The sequence below is a fragment of the Dromaius novaehollandiae genome, chromosome 4 (assembly GCF_036370855.1).
Source record: "Dromaius novaehollandiae isolate bDroNov1 chromosome 4, bDroNov1.hap1, whole genome shotgun sequence".
Taxonomy (NCBI): Eukaryota; Metazoa; Chordata; class Aves; order Casuariiformes; family Dromaiidae; genus Dromaius; species Dromaius novaehollandiae.
In genome coordinates this window covers 46061246-46083423 of record NC_088101.1, presented here as the reverse complement: position 1 = coordinate 46083423, position 22178 = coordinate 46061246, and the positions used below count along the sequence as shown (strand labels likewise).

The 22178-nt window shown below is 36.4% G+C and overlaps 1 protein-coding gene across 3 annotated transcripts in view; it reads right to left on the bottom strand.

Moving 5' to 3' along the window:
- Nucleotides 1–22178, bottom strand: part of PALLD (palladin, cytoskeletal associated protein) — a 162168-nt gene that overhangs the window by 123023 nt on the left and 16967 nt on the right. For 2 of the 3 annotated variants that reach the window (XM_064510941.1, XM_064510940.1), the window contains 8 exons: nucleotides 16482–16660; nucleotides 13719–13785; nucleotides 12930–13035; nucleotides 11915–11989; nucleotides 9633–9774; nucleotides 9296–9319; nucleotides 2121–2240; nucleotides 258–600 (listed from right to left, as the gene is read on the bottom strand). In XM_064510941.1, coding sequence (XP_064367011.1) covers nucleotides 258–600; nucleotides 2121–2240; nucleotides 9296–9319; nucleotides 9633–9774; nucleotides 11915–11989; nucleotides 12930–13035; nucleotides 13719–13726 — 818 coding nt within the window. In that variant the 5' untranslated portion in view covers nucleotides 13727–13785; nucleotides 16482–16660. The remainder of the gene's footprint in view (nucleotides 1–257; nucleotides 601–2120; nucleotides 2241–9295; nucleotides 9320–9632; nucleotides 9775–11914; nucleotides 11990–12929; nucleotides 13036–13718; nucleotides 13786–16481; nucleotides 16661–22178) is intronic. The other variant, XM_026122881.2, reaches the window with a different exon arrangement.

Genomic DNA, 22178 nt, shown 5'->3' with positions numbered 1-22178 from the left:
TCTTAAAACTTCTATAGAATTTCGTATACTCAACACACTTTAATTTGATGCAACACTAGGAAAAAAAAACAGTTCTTTTTCATATTCAGCTCTTTGGGATATAAACCACAGTAACAAGGAGCAGCAATAGGAATATTATTCAAGGGACAGGCACAATCATTGGTCATTATTTCTCTAGCACTCAGTTGCTCTAGGCGAAAATTTGATTTCAACAGCCAACAAGTTTAGAAAAAGAATTAAAAAAAAAAAATACTCACAGCTTTGGTTTGGCAAGCACAGGTGGTGGCTCCTTTGTGGGTGAAAGCAAGACAGCTGAAGGGGAGATGGATTTATCACTGTTTGGTTTGCTGTTAATCATTCCATTTACTCCATGAATGGGATGGATACCATTTGTTTTTTCCTCAGATGCATCATGCTGTAATTGAAGGGCTGTCACACCAGATCTCAATTCAGTGTTGTTTACCTGGTGGGTCTCTGTATGTTTCTTAGGAGGAAGCTCAAGAGAGCTAATTTCCACTGGAGTAAGTGGTTGGAAACGGTGGAAATCATCACTGTTGGATTCTCTTGTTAACAATTCATAACTAGAGCTTTCTGAATTGGCTGAAACAAATCAAAAAGAAAGACTCTCCAACATATCGCACACAAAGTACACAGCATAGGCGCACTGTACTTTCAGTTCATTAAATGTAAGACCAGTTTGTTTCTATGCAGTAGCTACATCAAGCAGATATTTTTTGAGAGCTCCTGTTCATAATTTATGCCAAATTAGATACATGACTGGTTATGCATTTTCTAACTTTCCTTGCATCTCAAAAGGAATAGAAAAGAACCCTATGGACCCCTCTAAATCTGATCCAGAAATCTAGCTACCAATTGAGAGGCTCAAACACTACTGGGCAGCAAGAGCTGAATCAGCATTTACTCGTTCTGGAGTCGCAACATCTTTTAAGAGCAAATCATTTACAAATGCTGAAAGATGTATATATATATATATATATATGTATATGGCATGCTTGCAAAGGCAGCTGGGTTAGTGCATTCAGCAACAAGATGTATGCAAACATATTACAAAACTAAACATTCCATGTATTTTACTTTACAAAAAGCATATGCTACCCTTGGTAGCATTATTTCATCTGTTTTCATTTTGCCTCTGCTGCCATCTAGCCCCAGAATCCTCATGCCTAAGAATATGCCAAGGCTTGTGACAGCCACTTTTTAAAATGTATTTGCATAAAAAACTAGGAAACGAGCCAATAAATGCATTCAGTTTGCTTTCAGTGATGTGAAAGGTTGACAGTATGATTTTTATATATTGATATAAATATTGACAGGTACCTGTCTCCCATTTTACAAATGATGCAAGTGAGACAGAGATGTCAGACTATCCTAGGATGACAGTATGCATTGACAGTAGCATTGGAAAGCCAGGTTTTTAGCTTTGTTTTAGCTTGACTGGAATGGAAATCAGTTAAAGTTTCTTGAGGTGCTTATTTCTTGACTAACAACTCTGGGATAGATATATTTTATGTAACACAAGTAAATAAAATCAGTTTCTTGCATTTCTTAAGACTTCTATTTATTTCCCTGAATTATTGTATAAGCCTTTCTTTCTTTCCCTCTTTTTTCACAGATGCAGTGTTTTATCATCTATCTTATTAGCAACATGCTAACTGCTTGAGGAATACCTTTTATTTACTATTTTATATTTTCCGCATGTTCTTCTTGGAAGAGCCCTATCTGCCATCTCTGTAATGCTCTAGAAAGAAACAACGCCAGTTCAGCTGTTACTGCCTGAGAGGGTACTTGGCGCTCTCAGTTAGTATCTGGACTTTTGAAACAGATTTAGAGGGATCCACAGAGTTCCCTTTCATGCTATTTGAGAACAAATAAAATTACATCATCCCACCCAACAACAACAATTTTTATATTCAGATTATATCAGTCAGTGCTGAGGGAAATGTGTGAAGAGTTCAAGACTGAAAAGGAAATCTACCAAAGGAACCCCTGTCTTAGAGCAGCTCTTCTGCAAAGGAAGCAGACTGATAATGTCTCCGGTATGGGGTAAATTAATTATTTAAGATCTGTGATACAAACTCCTCCTTTCCCTCATCACATACCTGAGCAGACATTCAGTTGTGCACTGCTTGTTATTGACCCATGGTCATTTGTTGCTGTGCATGTGAAAACTCCCGAATCTTCAGGAAATGTTTCTGCAATTACAAGGGTACATATCTCTTCTGCAAATAAACAGAAAAATAAATGGCATCATAAAGCATTTGCAGTACCATGTAATGTCTTGGTATTGCACGTTAGTAGGACACCACAAAATGTTCCAAAGACAAAGAAATACCAGGAAAACTGTAAAAGAGCTTCCAAAGAATACAGCTTTAATGCAAATCATTCTGTAAGTGAACCAAGCAGATTTACTGAACTAAGTTTTCAAAAGGGGCCTGTGTTGAACAACAATTTTGCACTCCCAAGTCTGCACAATCACTTTACACACACAGTAGTTCATTTCTATGTAGGACTAGTACAGAGGCATACAAATCAACTTATCAGTTTCCATTTACCATTGATACTTCCAAGCTCTTCCTGAATCTGTGTAAATAACATGAGCATATGAATGTCTGTTTAAAAGAAACCGAATAAAAAGAACTGTGTATATGGAAATAAAGTACAAAACAGTATCATTTTTTATAAAATTACAGCCATAGGAAAAAATTCTAAAAAGTATTGATTTTTCTTTCAGTGCTGTGGAGTACACTGTGTTGAGTCCATAGCTCAGTTTGTGACTTTCACATCATTCTTTTCTTCCGTAATTTCTGTCTTCAGTGCAATAGTTCAGAGCTAAGTCCCATTCTGAGTAAAACTATGAAGTATTTTGTCATTATGATCATTTCACTCTTCGGTATAAACTGACCAGAATTAAAAACCTTGGATGCACAAGGTATGCCCCTGACGCAGCATGGGAAGATGACCTGACTCTGTCTCTCCAGCAGTGGAAAGGGAAAAATGGAAAATCTAGGACAAAACAACATCCCCAGAAATTCTTCGCAATGCTGGGATACAGGCGTATTCTGGGCCTGTTACAGATCTGGTCATGCTACTTTGATATGCTACAATATATGCTGCCTGCCTCAATTATAGCAAGGCCCCAGTCAGAAAGCTCGTATGAAAGCTGGGCTGTTCATATTTCAGGTTGCGTCTCATAGGAATTTTTTTTCTAGATCAATTTCATCCATTATAATGGGCATGTATTTAATTATCTAGGCATAATTTTTCCAGACTCTTCAAAGAAGTCGCTTTATTTTATCTCCTATTGTATTTCTTTTTTTAAAAAGCTGACAATGTAGCTAATCTAAATAATCCTAGTATATACACAGCATACCTAGGTAATTTTAGTCCTGGACTAAAGGGTTAGTCCAGGCCAAGGAAGCCATAGGCTTCTTTGGTTAATTAAGAGTTTCTTTCGAATACATTCACAAAACCAAACCATGGAAAATCATTTGATTACAAAACATATTTCACTGTTTTACAGAATTCAGTTTCATAAAAAGAAGCATTTTGGATATTTACAAAAGTCCTATATATTATAACCAAGTCAGTGGAACATAGCTAACAAAAACAGAATTGAAAAATGAGGCAAAATATTTCAGACTCTAATAACTTTTGCACAAAAACTATTCTGTAGAAGAGCTACAGTAAGGGTAGTTTCATTTCTTTCACTTTAAACAACAAAAACATTTCCTGGCAGTTTTCTTTTTCCTTCCTAATTTTCATTGAGGAATGGCCAACCTGTATTTCATTTAGCTAACAAAAATTTTAAGGAATTTTTCACTTTTAAATGACAATGTATCCAAGAGCTTTCTGTGCTGGCGACAGGCTAAAAATGAATGACGAACTAAAGATTTGGCACAGAGTTGTTTTTCAGACTGCAGAACACGCTTTTTTTGGCAACACAGAGCAGTCATTCTGTGGAGCTGCAAGAGGCATGTCTGGTAGTACTGTAGCACGTTGGATCTTATCTGACCCAGATGAAGATTAATGACTCATGAAAGGTCTTATCAGGAAAGTAATGGGTAACACACGCTAGCTTTTGGACTACTGAGATCAGCTTTTTCAGAGTCTTGGTATGTCATAAGCAGCTTTAAGCTGTATTGTTAAACACATGTGCATCCTCCTGGATTGAACCATCTCTGGGGATGCAATTTGATACACAAAGCACAATAGTTTCCCATTAAATGAACAGCAGAACTCTGAAAGCTGGGTATTTCAGGACTGCAAATGGAAATCATTCCCACCATGCTGAGAACTATTGTCTGAGTGAGGGCAAAGCTACTACCAAATATAGCAGTCAGCAGAATTCCTATTTTCCAAACAAATAGCTAATTAATACACATCGTTCTTTCAAATGTTTTAAATATATAATATGATCACAGGAGAAGAGCTAATCTTCACTTTTCAGTGATAAAAGGAGTCTAAAGGATTCTACCATGATATGGTTTGTTTACTTAAGTAGCATATTTGAAAATCATACATGGTAAAATTCCAGTAATACCTCTAAGAGAAATTTACTGTAAATTAGTAATGAAAATAATCAGTTTAAAACTCAGTCTCCTTGGCTGAAAGATGAAACTAAAACACAATTATGATCAATCATGAGAAAACTGGCTAAACTGGAAATGTTTTAAAATGAGAAATAATCAAAAGGCAGCTCAGGCAAAAGGCAAGTGTGAGCAACACAATACCATTGTCTTTAGTTGTTTTGCTTCCCCCAGATCAAGAATCTCTGACCTCCAGATCCTTGCTGAAACGCTAACCACTTTGCATCAGTGTAAAGCACAGATATAAAATACTAGTTTGACAAAAGAGAGTTCTTTAAAGAATTCTGTAACATAAGCTGAAAGCACAATTCTCTGAGTATTTTTTAAGTTTTATACCCTCACTTATATATTTATTTTTCTTTCTGTTGGTGCGCTAAGTAGAATCTGATGACTTGAAGTAAATAATGTCTGTTCTACTTCCCAGCAATCATCAGCTGAAAAATAATTTCATCACAAAAAAGTGTTCCAGAAAGCAGCTCTGAAATGCTGTTCTCAGGGCCTTAAAACATATTTAACACTTGACTAAATGAATACAAAAGCATTCTGTTCACTGAAACATGTAAAATGCTTAGGCATGCAAGTACTTGACTATTTTTTCAGTTATTTAGCAAGAAAGATTACATTTTACAGGGTAATCCTTTCTCTTTATGGCTCATGAATCCATTAGGAAGAACTAATCTTTTCTAAGACTAAACTTCAGAAAACTGTTGCAATTTTAAAAATTTCATCACCGATAATGTGTTTATCTCCAGAATGTTTCTGCATATCACTGACTAAAGGTAAAATATTTGTAAGACCTGCAGCTTTAATCTCCAAATGTGATCATTAGCCTCCTCCACTGTAATGTACACAGTCCTGGCAAACAGGTAATGCATTTTTTTTAATTGTTTTTACTATGATGCAATGAACAGTCATTTCTATATATGTAGGTTCAAAGCCGTAAGAAAGTTTCCTGCTATAAAAACAAATACAGTGGGTAGTCACAATGGTGGTTTTCTGTTAAACCTCCCCTTAAAGCCCCAAATCCAACTCCGCTGTCTTGTAGAAAACCTGTTTCTCATTCTCCCTCTTGCTCCCTTAGCCATCAGGTGTTTAAGGGCACAACATTATGCCCGTCAGGTAACCTCTACTCATTTGGGAATTTGTTAGTCTTGGACACGCAGAGAATAGAGAAGTGTAAAAAGAGAGAAGTAGTGAATACGTAAAGCTCTACCAAGACAAAGAGAAACCTCAAATAAAAATATTAGATGGTAGCATCTCCGTTCTGTAAACACTCTTAACTTTCGATAACAAAAATTACAAAAAACCCACGATTTTAATTTACCTCATTCTGATGATCTCTACTGTATCTACCTCTACCCAGTCAGGCAGCAATTCTCGATTATCTAATAGGCTATATGTCACTCAAGAAATGGAAGGACAAGTTTTTAAAAGATATACAGAACTAAGTTTGAAGATATCTCAAACAATGCTTACAAAACACTTAGAAGGAAAAAAAAAGGACAACAGCAAATGAGATGGTTTGCAAAGCAATGCATTTTTAGGGTACTGAATTAATATCAGGGCTGCACTGCTACATAACACAAAAATATGAAATAAGACTTCTACTGAGGCATGCATATACCATGTAAGAATGGATGCCCATTATAAGCCAAGATGTTTTCCTCATCCTATGGGCTCCGATCATCTTACATCTTCATGTAAATCCAAGTATAAGCACTTAACACAGAAAATCAGTGCTTTCTGAAGACAGTTTATTTACGAAACCCACAATCCTCTGCTGGGATACTAGCCATCAGTACCTCTTTCATCACTGTGCATCAGGAACATCTACAAGGCCTGTAAGATTTTCATCTTCTCTTAGTAAACTGCAACTGTCTCATTCTATCCAGATAGTAGTTCCAGTTTGTCAAGTGCCTCTTGGAATCAGTTTTGTAACCAGCTGAGAAAACCAAGTATAGTTGATCTGTCATACAGCAGATTTTGTTGTTTGGACCCTAGATGCTCAAGATGGCTGAAATCTAGCCAGTTCAGGTACCAATAAATAGTAATACTGCCATGGCAGCATGGACTTTAGCTCCTAAGTCAGTGTCCAGGGTTGAGAAGAAACTAGGTCAGTGTCAGAGTCAAGAAGTTCGTGCTAAAGCTTACACTAAAGCAGCTATGATGCTATAGGTGCTTAAGCCAGCTAAATTGAAGTATATGCCTAGATCAGCCTATCCAGCAGCATAACTGTGATGATTAATGCACCTCAATAAGCTTTAAATATTTACATATTTACAGACTGAAGATGAGGTCACTGACAGGAGCAGAATTCTGTAGGTAACCTGGGAGAGCAGAGTACAATTGAAAATTTAAGTGACAACCAACAGCACAGAAGATGATCAGATCACCTTTAATGAAGGATAATTTTAGTTTATTTAAGGCTTTTCTCTTCATTTGGAATCCTGAGTCATCCAGAATTTGGAGAGTACTGTCTTCAAGCCTTTCTTCCTTCCTCAGCAGTAGCCAGACTCTTAGTCATAATTATTCTGTTTGCACGAGAGCTGAACTAGGAGAGGGATCCAGCATGCATGCTGATCTACTGAAGTTTATGTTTTGAATATCATCAGCTATTACATAGCTGATATTCTTACTGTGGAGGGGGAGAGGAAGCATTTCTATGACATTTGTCATGTATTTTCAGTTTAAAATGTTATGTAGAAATATGTGGGAATTTCCAAGGAGTTACTGGAGATGGAACTTTGGGTCATAGCAGCCAGACAGGGAACCAAGAAAGCACAATCCAAGAGAAGTGATGACTATCTTTTGAAATGTTTTTGGTCAACATACACAGTACTGTGCTTAGAAAAAAAAGTATATATATTTAGCAATTCCCTGGCAATGTAAGAAAAATTACTTCATATAGTTTTCTTCTTATTTGCCATCAGACAATTGTTTTAACATAATTCAGTACAGTTTGTGGCTGCCTCCAGACAGCTGAGTAATGGTCAAAGTATCAACAGCTGGCAAATGACTCCATGGGATTTTTCATTCTCAGGCAGCTTCTTCTTTGAAGGATGCAATCAGTATAAAGTCAAAATGTCAAAGAAAGAAGTACAGAGCAGGTAATATGACAAACTGTGATGTTGGCTTTAAGTAATCTGACTAGCTATTAATTCACAAAGCCGTCTGGAGAGATTTGTGATGCAAGCTGATTTCTGTCTAGACAGAAAGAGGAGTGTAAAATACATTAGGGTAGATAGAATGTACCAACAAAAAAAAAAGTAACAAGAAAACTCTCTTGCTTCATAATTTCTTACCTGTATGAGTTCATGGAACACTTCTTTTTTTAAATCATTAATACTGACCTAACAAAGGATAACCAATGTTTCTGAGCACTGTAAAGCATTCACTGGCAGCTAGACTTTAGTTGACAAACAGCAATTAAAGCCCCAGTACAACTTGTTACAATTTAGGCAAAATTCCACGGAAGATGCACACTTGGGAATAATTTTAGAAATCATGTCCATCTCTCAAAATTCTGAATACTTCTCTAGCACAAGCATGTTGGTTTCCTTACTGGATCTTTGCACACATTCTCATCATCTGCACTGAGTAGCAGTTGCTTGTTTGCTTATGAGCAATTTCCTCTGCAGGTATTGTTTTGTCTGGCTTCTTAGAGTCTGCATTGCATCATAAACCAGTGCTGTACCTATGGCCTTTCTGGAACCCACCCATCTTCTTTTCGTAAAAACTCTAAGATCCTTAATGACATCCTAAGCAATAGTGTTACTTATTTCTGCTATTACCAGTATTACTACTAATACACAAAACATGGCCTGTAACTTATGTCAAAAGGAAATATTTACATTTTGCCCAAACTTTAGTAATTTACATACCCTTTGCATACACAGGGTCAATTCCTGCACAAATAAGCCAAAGGGAGTTCTGTCATTGATTTCAGTGAAAAGACTAAGACACACTGCACATTATTTAATGGGAGTTAATAGAAACTATCATAACAGAAAGAGAAAGGGTTTAGCAGTGATACACATACAAATTTTACAGGGATAGTACTTAGCTCAGTGACTTCCGGGAGAACAAAACACCAAACTGGAACTTTTCCATTGGTTTTAGATAGCAGGAAGGGGCTTATTAAAAATATTACAACAGAATTACAACCATGAAGAAAAGGCAGAAGCAGAAAGAAAAAAACCTGTAGCCGGAAAAAGAACACTTTTTGCCTGCTGAAATCTAGCAATTGTACCTTGTGAATAGACTATAAAAACTCAGAGTGCCCTTTTTTTTTAGAATCAGCTTTTGCTCACATCTGTCAAGCTAAACTGGAAAAACTAGCATTTAATGGTTGGGTGTTACGAAACTATTATGAGTACAATTCGGGTGATGGAATTTTGTGGGATTTTTTTTTCTCATTAGCTTGCAAAATGCTCGTATTCTGCGAATTAAGTGCTTCAAAGTTTAGGCTGCAGGGCTCTCTTTGCTGGTCTGAATGGAATTTACTGTTTAACTAATAAAGGAATTGATGTAAAGCACAGTGTAAAGCATGGAGTCTGTGATAAAGAAACATTGTCTTTAAGGGAGTTTCATATTACCAATGCTCAGCAGAAACATTGTTCTATTTATGGCTTCAATGCAAACACAAAGAGCTAGTGAATCAAGAGATTATTTTTTCATATGATTCTTACCAGGTTCAGTTGCAGATCGTGGCTCTGCATATCACATCATGAGGAGGAGAAATAAACAAGAAAAAAGGTGTTAGAGATTGCATTAGTAAGAAACTGTATATTAAGTGAACATGAAATACTGTAGACAAGTACAGAATCTGTGCAGACACATTAAAAAACAAGGATGACTGAAATTGTATCTTGGTAGCAATAGTTCTATCATTATTCTTAACCATTATAATCACTGAAATGTGAGGAAGACTGGAATCTACCAAAACTCAGTCCTGACAGACTAACTTTATGATTTTCCCCCACATCCCCCCATATCAAAAGTAGCTGCTTTAGATTATTGTCTTACTTTTTTGGAGAATTCGAAAGTCTGGAGAATCTTGAATTTCAGTGCCCTGTCGAAACCACTTGACATGAATGGGAGGGGCTCCTCTGACCCTGCATTCCAACACCACAACTTGTCCCTCAGATGCTGTGGAGTTTTGTAGCTCCTGAAACACAACCATCACCATTCAGATGAACCAGAGGCATCTTACAATCTTAAAAATACTCTTTTCTTCCCTTTATTTTATTGTGTCATTGTATTTTTGCAATAGTCATTTTCTATGAGCAGTATTTTCACTCTGATTACATTAAATATATCAGCTATACAGCTAAGACCAAATAAATATACTATTTTCAAATACGTTTTTAATATGACTACAGATCGAAAAGGTGTGGTGGAAGGACTTAATTCCTCAGAACATGACAAGCAGAGAGTTATGGTCTGATCTTTGAGCTTTCATTCATCTTCCACAAGATGAAACTAAAATTCTGAGTGTGCAGCTGACTCTGTATTGATTGAGTCGGTTGTGACAGAGTGGCTGTGCTGCTTTCAGGTCATCCTCTAGAATGCAGAGTTGCTTTTCCTCTCAGTCACCTATAACCATCTAGGCAAAATTAAACGATGGAAATATGATTAGGATATATTAGCTTGTGTATGGATAGCTTCTGAAACAGAATTATGGCTGTAATAGATTCTTATGTACACCTGAAGGAAAATTTAGATCTTTGATGGACTACAATGATAGAGGGAGAAGCAGAGTACTTAACTAACGGAGTAGACAGGAGACAGCTACTATTTTTGCCTTTGATATCCATCTGAAGATTACAAAGCAAAGAGTCTTTTTTACTGTACTAGCCCTCTCATTCCCTGTCCAGTTTATTCCTAAAATTTTAGGCCTTGATCCAGCAAAGTATTTAAAGTTAGACCTAAGTTCAGGGTTATCCCTACTTAGTATTCACAGACGTGGATTTAATCAAATATACAAGAATTTATTTACATAGAAACCTAAAAATCTTTCAGTTGTTCCCTGAAGTTTGCATAGAAAGAAATTTGTCTGAGGAAGCTGGATAAGTACATTCTTTGTTATTGTTCATATCTGGTTCATTTCTTCTGCAATTAAAGTTGTTTGGGTTTGGTATGTCCCAACGGGCTTAATCTAGCTAATAACAGATCTCAGAAACAAGCGATCTGAGGACTGGGAGGCAAGACTGGGGTTTTGAATGCTTTGGCAGTTTTTGAACTAGGGCTGGATTCCTCTTATTCCCCACTCTTGCTACAAGCTGCCTGCCTCCCTACCTTGTAGCAACCACTCCCTCCAACCCCCTGCACCTCTGCTATTCACACTGCTGTGACGCCTGCACTGCTGTTGCATCACTGCAGGATTATGAGGGATAAAATCAGATCTTTCCTGCCATGAGAAAGGGATGGGCTGGAGCCATGCTGGAAAGCTCTGGAAAACACAGCTTACTTTTTGTACTATCTTCTTTAGGTAAAACTGTTCAATGCTCCATATCAGCTTTTAGTCAAATTGTTTTTCTGAAATAATAACCAGAAGTACTTTATTTTCTTCTATGTAGTGCAACAAATGGTGATTAAGTAATAGTTCCCGCTATGAAAATCTTTGTGTGCACAGTGCAAATCATAATTTTGCTGAAAGTTGTATCTTAGAGAACAGGAAGATAGGCTGTCCTTCTTTTTACTGTTATGTTGGTCTATCTAATTCCCAAATGTTAAGGGTAATTTGGGGTGAATGTGAGGATAAACATTGACTTAAGTAATCAATTAAGAATTACTGAATGAAAATTTCCTTTCTAGCAATTATATGCCTTACATTTTAAAAGACATCCCAATAAGGAATATCTAGATTGCTTTTTTAACTAACATACCTGGATAGATTTGTTCCAAAACCAATGAAAAAAATCCTATCTCCGTTATTTATTCTGTTCATAGATTAATTCATGGAAATAAGGCTTTGTCATGATTACGATGCATGACTGGTGCCTACCTTGTTTTATTTTATGAAGATTTCTCAATGGATGACAGTAATGGGCATAAGATAACATATACTGAATATTCATGCAAGTTCTCTAATGATTTGAATAGGGTAGAAGGTACGAGGGATTTCACTGTAGCAGTGGAAAAATTTTCTTAGAAAGCCATTTATGCTCAGACTGAGAAGGACCCTCATAATGAAATGGTAAAAGGTTTAATATGATCAAAGAATTTCTGCATTAGAATATATCATTTTGATATTTCCTTTTGGATTGCAGATGTATGACATAAAAATCATGATGGATGAAACAGACCTTTGTAAAAATAGGTGCAGAATAGATAGGCTTGGATCCATCCAGACGGTGGAGATGTGAAGTAGGGCTTTGGACCTGGAGAGCAATGCAACAATGCTATGAAATGGTAAGTATATCGGTTGGAATAATAACATGATCTGCATGTATCTATGCAATGATACAAATTCTCAAATGTATAGCATTATTATGGTGTTCTCATTACAGCACACTTGTTAGGTGACATTGCTATTTCACATCTATTATATTTCTGAAACTGAAATGCAAGTTTTAAAGGCTTCTATGCTCTTCCCATGAGAACTTTGTGCCCAACTGTCATTGCCTTGAAGTATTTTGTGTGTTTGACTCCTGTGAATATCATTCAAGAAAGTCCTTTACACTGAAGCACTTTTGCATCTTCTGTTATTACATCCCTTAGCCTGACGTAATAATAAATAAATCAGGGTACTTAAAAGTTTATCAAGGTTAACCAAAGGAAGGGAAAAGAAGTTACCATTTACAGTCTAACAGAGATTTTTATTTTATTTATATTATATGAATTATACACAAACTTTGTGCAAATCACCCACAGAGGCTATAAAACTTGCTATAACCTTAAGAACATTGATTTTCTACATTTAACTTCAAGTCAATAAAATTTAACTTTCTCTAAAAGGCCCAGATGACAGCAATATCATTCAAACAAAAAGACATTAAAAACTTTGTTGCTAAAAACTTCATTAATATTGTAGACATTCTTATTATATTGTTTTGTAATTATAATGAGTCACTATCAAATGATATCCTGTGTTATTCTCAGCATCACCAGAACTGTCAGGTGCTCACATGCTGCAGTGATAAACACTGTGTAAGAATCCATACGCATTTTTACTTTTATGCTCCATTCAACTATTCAATATTTTTACTGTCATTCTTAAGATAATAAATAAGTTTAAAGTCCAGTAATATACTTCCACAAAATAATTTTGAAATCAAATTTAAAATAATCTTACTAATTTAAAAAGTGGTGTCTGAATACCTGCTGACTGGGCACAGAGATAGGCTGAATAACAGCAGTGGTGACTCCTGACTTTGGTGTAGAAGATCCTATTGTTAAGGAAACAGAGGTGGTTTTCTTTTGGGCCCTGGAAAAAAGAAACAAACAAACACTTTATAAGATCTGAAATGAGAATGTGTTAGTTTGTAACCAATATAAACCATCTTGTATCTTCTGCCTTTTCAATAATTTCAATAATTCTGCCTAAATCCAGTAATTTAAACTGGTGCTGATCATGATCTCATATTTGCATAACCATCTTATATTTTCATTTTGGATAAAAGACAAATATTATCAGCTGAAAATATCAGCATTGGAAGACGCTTGAATAGAACACGGTCTTTGGTTAATTTACATTTTAATACCGTAATAAAAAGTACTGTTTTAAGCTACAAAGTGAAACACATTTTGTTTCTTTAATTGTAGGTGTCTGCCTGATTTTTTTGCAGGAACAGGTCTGGGTGGTTACAAATGAAGACTGGATTAGCTAAAAGTTACTCCTAAACATGAAAAGTCTGTATCAACAAAAACGTTGTCAGAGTAGGGCCAGACTTCCTAAACAGAACAAGCACGTTAATAAAATTCACAGTCACAATACAACACATTTACGGCACATCAGAGAAGGAGAAAAGCCAAGGACAAGGCACACACATACATATCCTGCCCGGATGCTTATTCAGATCTAAAACTACCAAAGATTTTCTGGGGTCCCTTACTAAGAACATTTGCATAGTATGCTTATATAGCACTGGTTCTACTTTGCACACTTACTGTGGCATAGCTCCAGATTTTGATTTGAAAATTAAACTTTCACTCTCTGAATCTGTGGAACTGGCACCTGGAAAAGAAAGTATGTTCAGTACTCTCATGTCCTTTTATTGATTTCTATCATGTTTAAATTCAAAAGAAAAAAAACTTTGCCGCTTTCTCATTTCACTTGAGCTGACTTGCAATAGGCACCATTAGTAAAAGCACTGTAATACAGATTTGAGAATTCTCTGTAATAAACTAATGCAGCTTTTCTTACCTGATAAAACTTTATAACTATGAACTTTAGACAGCTACAGGAACCATAACCATGCTGATTTAATTGCAAACTGTTGTCCCTAGGTTCTCAGCTGCCCTCCCTCATATTGAAGCAAATACTACTGCTACTGTACTGGAAATCTGTAATTTCATTGACTTAAATGTTAAAGATTTTAAAAATCTATTTTAGTATAGGAGTACTCAGTGAACTAACTGAAAGGAGGTGGTGGTGTAACAAAAAGAAAGGTAAGAAAACAGTAAGTGCTAAGATACAGACATAAGTAGTAGGAGAGTTTTACCAGAGGCTGTTTAAAGTGGGAAACATTAAGTATTTAAACTACATAATATACTCTGCTTTCTGAACTGTCAGATAGTGATGTTAATTTAAGATGCTCTGTATGTCAGCGAAGCTTATTAATGCCTTATGTTTGGGTGTAAATGAAATGCCTAAAGCACTGTTGTGTCAGTGCGATTTTGAAGCTGATTTTTTTTCCTTTTCAATAGGACTGTGAACAAATAAATAATGTTACCATAAACCTGCACAAAAAGACAAATAGCTTTACCCTCCTTTCAGCTTAAGCAAACATATGGCATATTCACAGATAACTAATCTTCGTCCTCAGTTAAGAGCAACTCAGTATAACAAGACATCTGCAGACTAAAATTGTTACCTACTGTCTCCACAGTTCAGACTATTTATATTGAACTACATAACATTTACATACTGGTGTTTCCTGTCAGTGGAAGTTTTGACATAATCTGTTTGGAAATATCCTGAACTCTCTTAAAGAAAAAAAAAAAAGTATTTATTCCCATTGCCTTAATTTTTCCAAATAGCAACTGATACTTCATACAAAATTAATTCTAGACATTTATGCAGTATATATCCCTCTGTGAATTTGTGCATGAATATAAATAACTGTATTTGTGTATTTGTAATCAAATCATAAGCAATATGCATAGTATTATAGAGACTGACTTCTGATGAAATAAAGCTTGGACTTGGCAACCATGTACCTCATTTCTTTACAAAGTTTAGACTCTAAAAACCCAAGCAACAAGTAGCACAAAAAAGGTAAGAAAACAGAAGCAATGTCGAGTGAGCAAAGCGGGTCTACATGAAAGCATTTCTCATGAGCAAAGGATAACAAAGTATTGTATGGCTGGGACTGATGCACAGAAGGAAGTGCAAGGCATCAATGTCATCAAGACTATTAATGCACAAAACAGTGTTCTTATGGCAATCTGGTTTCCTTAAAGACCAGAGGGCAGAATCCTAATAACGTTTTTTACAGTTCTCTCAAGTTACATGCCATAAAACTTCAAGACAGCATTTCCACATACTTAGCCAGATTTCAGAAAATGAATTGTTCTAAGAGACGGACTCTCTCTTTCTAGCTATTTATTTTTAGTGTTGTTTCTTTCTGGCTATTTCTTTTTTAGTGTTGTTTCCGTTATCAGAATTTCACACAGGATATAATTGTATATCTGTATCATAGCCAAGTATTTCTGAAATCATCCTCCGCTTGTAAAGAAAAATCTTACTAGAAATCAGAATAATCTTGGGGATTTTGCTAATATATCCCAATGCAGGACAACACAGTTCTGGGAATAAAAAACATAATGAAAGAATCCCTATAAATAATGCGTGTCTCTCATGATTTCGCTAATGTACAGAGAAAGTTTATTCCTTTGTTAATCATAAGCTATTTACTCTTTCTGGTATGGTATTATTTAAACTAATTTGTTCCAACTATTTGTTATATTTATGTTTTCAATTATTAAATGAATGTTAATGAGTTATGAATACAAAACTAGTAAAGGAGCAAGTGTTGCCAAAAATGACTGAAAGATACATGAATTAAAATAAAAATCAGGATTCAGTTAATAAAATCATGCCTACACCACAGTCATCCACTAAAATATTCCTTTAATTATCATTAACTTTTCTCAGAGAAAATAATACTTGAATTATGACTAATATTGAATTAAAGAAAGATTTAGACAATTACTAGCATCTGATTCTGGGCAAAAGCAGTATGGTTGACTCTTACCCTGACTTAAAATCAGTGTAGCAAACATGAAGAATTATAGTACATTTACTGCTAACTAAAGAGGACTCACATTTAGATTGCACTGGGAGGAAGTTCAGAACTGAGATAGGGCTATACTGCTATACTGAAAATTGTTATTGGCACCACCAGTCAACTCTTTGATTCTTAGAGACTAGACAACCATATTACAAAAGCTCTCTTTGTTCCTCATTTTCCATTTTTGACCCTACTTCTACCCCAAATAAGTAGCATTCTGACCATTAAATTTTGGAACATTTGTTGGAATACCTGACTTAATATGATGCAGTGTTCAAAACGTATTGTATGAAAGGGAAGCAGAGAAATACCACCAAATCAAATGTAATCCTAACACAGAAAATCCAAAGCAGATTTCAGCTTGGTTATCCTTTTCTTTATGTGTTGAGCATCTTTTTTATTTCACCTTTTTTCTCACCTTCAATGAATATTTCAGCAGATGTACTATCTGAACCAACTGAATTTGAAGCCAGACAAGTATAGCGTCCAGTATCGTCTTCAAAAGCTTCTGCTATAATTAGGGAATGAAGTCCTCCACTTCCAGAATGGATCTGAATGTCAGGGGAATTCTGGAGTTCTTTTCCTTCACAAAACCATCTGTAGCCCACACACATTTAAAAAGACAGGAAAAAAAAAAACATAATGGGTTGACTCAGGCCCATCACTCTGAAGATGACATTACATTTTGCTGCAAAAATCTAAATTGCTATTGTATCATCACATGGTGCTTTTATGTGCATTATGGAATTTGCAAAGAAATAACTTGCTTGAATAAACTTTATTAAAAGGGTAGCAAGAAATCTCTGAATATTGAGTAAATTGTACACTCTGACATTTTAAATCTAATTATTCCTTGTCCTTTTTGGTGCAAATAATGCTTTCTGCTTTCTACATGCTTCTGTACTAGCTTGCTTTGACTACAATCCAACTCACTGCTATTTAACTTGCTGCTTCCTTCCTGCTAGTCCTCACAGATTCTCCGCTCAGAATGTGTGATTTTTGAGGTACCAGTTCCCATTTTTTTCTATTTGATTCTCTCCTACCAGCTAGTCCTATTCTCAAAGGCTACTCCATGATTTATCCTTATCTCAATCAGCCCAGCAAGTATGAGAAGTAGATATTTCTTTTTTTTTTCCCCCATGGCGACCATGCATTTCTGTGAGGCTGGCAGCTCAGTGAGCCACAAAAGGAAAATAGTCAGGGAAGAACCTCCCCTCCATCCTCAGACTTCCACTATCTCCTGAAAACAAATTTTGCCAGATCTTTCGCAGCTTGCTATTCCCCCCTCCAATCTCTCAAACTCACTCTGATCTCTACTGCTCTGCCTTGCCATCCCCTTACGCCATGATCCTGAGCTGTGCTCTTTTACTGAACTCAGAGCTCTCTCTGCACTCCTTTCCTTCCAAACCTACTCCACCAGCACCACAAAATATGAACCTTGCTGTAGTGAGCATAAAGACAAAATGATTAATTTTCAACAGCAGGCTTCATAAATGGACTCTCATTCTCCTTCACTTACACACACTTCTAGTTTCCCAGTGTAGTAAGGAATTTATAAAAATAAATAAATACCACCATAGATACTCACTGAGAATTTATCTCAAATTAAAAGACACTAAAAAATATTTCTAAAGACTTAAAATCTGCCACCAAAAACATTTGATGCTATTATTTATTATTATTTAGTCCGCACATGCTTCCGAGAGTTTTTTTGCTGGTACAGCTGTTTTGCTCTTCTCCCTGCCCCCAGACAACAACACAAGCCCCAGGAATTACAGAGTTCTCCCCACCTCTCCAGGAAGAGCAGGGCACACTATGGGATGCCACGCATCATGCAATAACAATCGCTGCGGAGTCTCCACAGAGGAACTGCCTCATTTCTCTTGCCTTTTTTTTTTTTTCTTTAAATCAAGTACACATAATAAGCAGAAAGAAAAAATGTTACAGAACTTTTTTCTGAAAATAATAGATTGTAGAACTTGAAATTTCACGTGTATTTCAGAATGCAGAATAAAAAAGCCAACAGATTTACACACGAGAGAGTTTTCCTGAATAACACTCAGAACTGCAAGCAAGTCCTCTGCGCTTCTGAAGAATAGAGCTTGCATTTCTGAAGGCTACAAAATGTCGATAGCGACATCAAAATCACATACAATTCTCTTCTGTAATTAAAAGACTAACGAGTTCCTTTTCTGTTTTCTATTGTGCCCAGAAAGTGCACACAGAAAGTATCATTTTTGCAAGGAATGAATAAACTTCCCTTTGTTTACTCACTAGACCCCTTTGGCCTATTTTTACAACTATTGGGCTTGGAGACAGATTTATTCTGTCAGCTCAGCTGCCAAAATTAACATTTCTGTTCCTCCTCTTACCCTTCCTTCTTCTCCTTGTTGCAACTCCTCCCATCTCCTAGTGCGAAGACCTCTGCTACTATTTCTACTGACCAGACCATCAGCCCCAAACTCTGTGCAGCCTTTCCTAAGTTACATTCTAAACAATACGCATGAGAGGTTAATTCAGCTCCTAGACAGTCACATACAAAAGCCCCTAATATGAGGAATGGCATCCTACTTAACCACTAGTCCTATTCTTTCCTTCCCAGAAACCTCCTGCAAGGGAAAACCTCTCCTCCACGCCTAATTATGTTCTGAGATAGATCCCATCTTAGTTTCATGCATGTTGTACAGGTTTCTACTGTCTCCCAAATTCCATGTTCACAAAGTATTTAAGAAATTATGATAAGCATATAATTACAAAGCAGAAAGTTCCTTAATATATTTTTTGTCAGACAAGGCTTTAGTCATCAAGCTGCTTTCTTAGGAGGGCAAGTTCTATACTGTGGCTTCATTCATGCATATACACAGCACGCCTCAAGTGACACCAGTGGGAACTACTCCTCAACTCTTGTTGGGGTTGAGATTCCTTACACCTTCGGTAAATCAGTGATTCACCACTGAGAACAAGTCCTGACCTGCTACATCAGACACTGTCTGCCAGGGAGAAACACACATTAGTAAGCAATTCAATACAAAATTATCTCAACCATCATTAATGTGATATTTGATGAATGGGAAACAGGCTTGATGTTTGACTGCATTGCTTACTATGGAAAGGAGAACTCACCATCCACACTAGGCAACAGCAGCGTTTTTTGAAATGAAGAATAGTGGAGTAGACATAGCTATATTCTCTTTTGCTTTCTAATTGCTTTTTTTCCCTTGTTCAGCCACTTGTTGACAGAAAGTGAGGAGCAATTTATGTGAGTTTTTTGGAGAGATTAAATAAAAATTAAAGTGAATGCAAAAATATTCAACAGAAATACTTTTCTTGCAATTAACTTGCTAGTTTTCCAGTTCAGTTCACCAGAGTTTATGAAGAAAAAAAGTGTCTGTCAGCTAATAAAACTAAATGAAGTATCTGCTGCCTGAAGAAAGACCAAATTTCAGTTTTCCGTCTTTTATATAGTTTGGGCTATTATAAGGAACAAAATGATTATCAATAGACTGTGATATCTACAGGCCTCATCAGCCCTACTGCCGTTACACATGGAATACGCATGGGAAGAGGAATTGCTGCTCCTAAAGACTGAAAAAGGTTCAAAGGCCAATCTTTGAAGCATTCTCTCTTTCTCGAGAGAGACCACCAAAGCAAACAACAAATCACTATCAAAGGGAGACAGGCCCATACAAAACCTGAAGGAGTCATGGCTAGACAGTGAAAAACAGCCACAAAGAAAATCTTACAGGAAAATTCCAAGTTTATGCCAGCTAGGACAGCATTAACTCATGTGCAGTCTATTCCAGCCTACTGAGCCTCTTGGGATAACAGGATTACTATCCAGGTGTGAGAAGGCAATAATAATGTTGCTTCTGGAGAGACAAAAAACCCCAAACCAAAACAAACCCAACAAACTCTGAGAGTAACACAAAAGAACAAACCCACGGCAGATGTTTTAAGGAAAAGAGAATTCCCATATAGAGATCCCTGGTATTAAAAAAAAAAAGAAAAAAAAAAAAAAAAAAGCATCTGCTTCACAGGTTCTGGATAGTGAATAGAAAAAAGTAAACTTTTCACTACCCCTTTGCTGTAAGTTCTTGATATTATATAAAGTGTATAGACAGAAATAAAACAGAGAGAGACCAATAAAAGGCCTTCCATACGTGTGCACGTATCAGTTCACAGGACGAGAAACCAAGAATCCTAGCTTGCCTCCACAGCCTGCAGGCCATGCTAGCGTTCATGCAAACTCACAGAGAAGCATCCCCTTGAATGAGCACAGAAAATGTTGTAATGATGGCAGCAGGCTGGCAAAAAGATCAAAAAAAAGGAATATAGATATGTAACTGGAATGCATTTTATTAGTTATTAAGTATCTTACCAACTTTCACATCACACTGAATTTCTGTGCTCTTTGCTTCTTTCTTCTCCATTCTCTGTCCTGCATTTTTCTTCCTGCCTGCATTTCCACTCTACTACTCTGGCTTCTCCCTTTCTGCAACAATGCTTAGTTTTCACCTACACTGTATTTTTCATTTACTGTAGGTTAAAACAATAGCAATTAAGTATTTAATGCAGACACTGAAACACAGTCAATGGACTAGAAAGTGAATACTCCAAGGAAGCAAATTAGAGGTATTCTGGCACCAGGTGAGAGGAACAATGGTTAAGATACTTCCTTTACATGCTCCAAAGCCTAACTGGCTTTCCCTTCTGATACACTATTGTATGACAGCAAAACTTGATGAGCAAACAAAAAAGGACAGCCAGAGATGCCAGGTGAGAAGCAGTTTGCATATGCTGACATTAAGTAACAATTCATACAATTTGCCTTTCTTCCTCACTCTTCTTTTCTTTATATCCTGACAATCCTCCATGTATGCAAATACATACGAGCGCATGTCTAGGATTTTAATGACTGAACAAAATATAAACAGAGTTGAACAGTACACTGACTTAGTGAACACCAGGGCCTTAAGAAAAACAGTTCAAGGTTCTCTCTAATGCATAATCCTGCTGGAACCTGTGTTTTCTGAAAGTCACTGAGGAACAGAGAGGCTTTCCTTTCTGCACACTCTTAAAAGTTAATTTAAAATGGCAGCTGAAGTGAAACTTTAAGACATAGCCTAAGGGAAGTGTTATAATAGGGAACTCAGACCACTACAAATAGCAGAGAGAAATAAGTTGTAAATTAAAAAATAATTTTATACTTAGTGGTGTTAAGTATGTCCAGCAAGAAAAGTTAAAATGAAATACTCTAACATTCTTGTACTGGCAGAGTCAGTATTTCCATCATAATCCTGTATAACTTCTATTTTGCAGTTTCCCCATACAACTTAAACAGTCCGGCACTTCCCAGCTGTAAAACATTACTATTTAAGGAATGTTTTTGGTTTGATTTTTAAAAGGAATCATCTTCACCACATAAAAACTACACTATAGTGCAGGAAATAAATCAGTTTATTTCAGATGCTTACGTTACTTGTGCATAACTCAATTTTTGCACAACTTGTAATCAAATATTTTTGTTTTTTAAATAATTTTCTTCTTTGCATAGGTAATTCATAAAAGTGTTATCAATAGCAATGCACATACTTTGAATGTTTATATTTTGAAAACCTAAAAGAAAATCAAGATCTGAATATAGCTGCTGAAAAATCTGATGCTTCCCCTGAATCTCCAGTTGAGCAGGTTCAAAAATGCCTTTAACATGCTGAACACCATAGAAGCCATTTAATAAAAAGAGCATAGTATTACAGATGGGTCTGTTGCTTATACAGACTGTAACTGATTCTTCGGGTGTTGCAAAATGACCTCAAAGGTCTCACTGATTTCAGAAAGGGCTTCACATAGAACACAGTAAATTGCAGCATTATGTACCCAAGGATCAATACCATCTTCCCAAAAGAGTATAAAGGGCCAGAGGAACAGCAAAATGCTGCATTTCCATGACACAGCTCAAGACCTTAGCCTGCCATTCTGCTGCCCCTAAAGTCAGGCTGTGCATCACCCTTTTTGCAAGGACTCAAGGAGGAGAGGGGAAAGCAGCTACAGGTGGGACCAATTGAGCCCTGGGCTCCAAAGTTCCCCCGGGAAGTGGGCAATTGCTGTTTGCAGG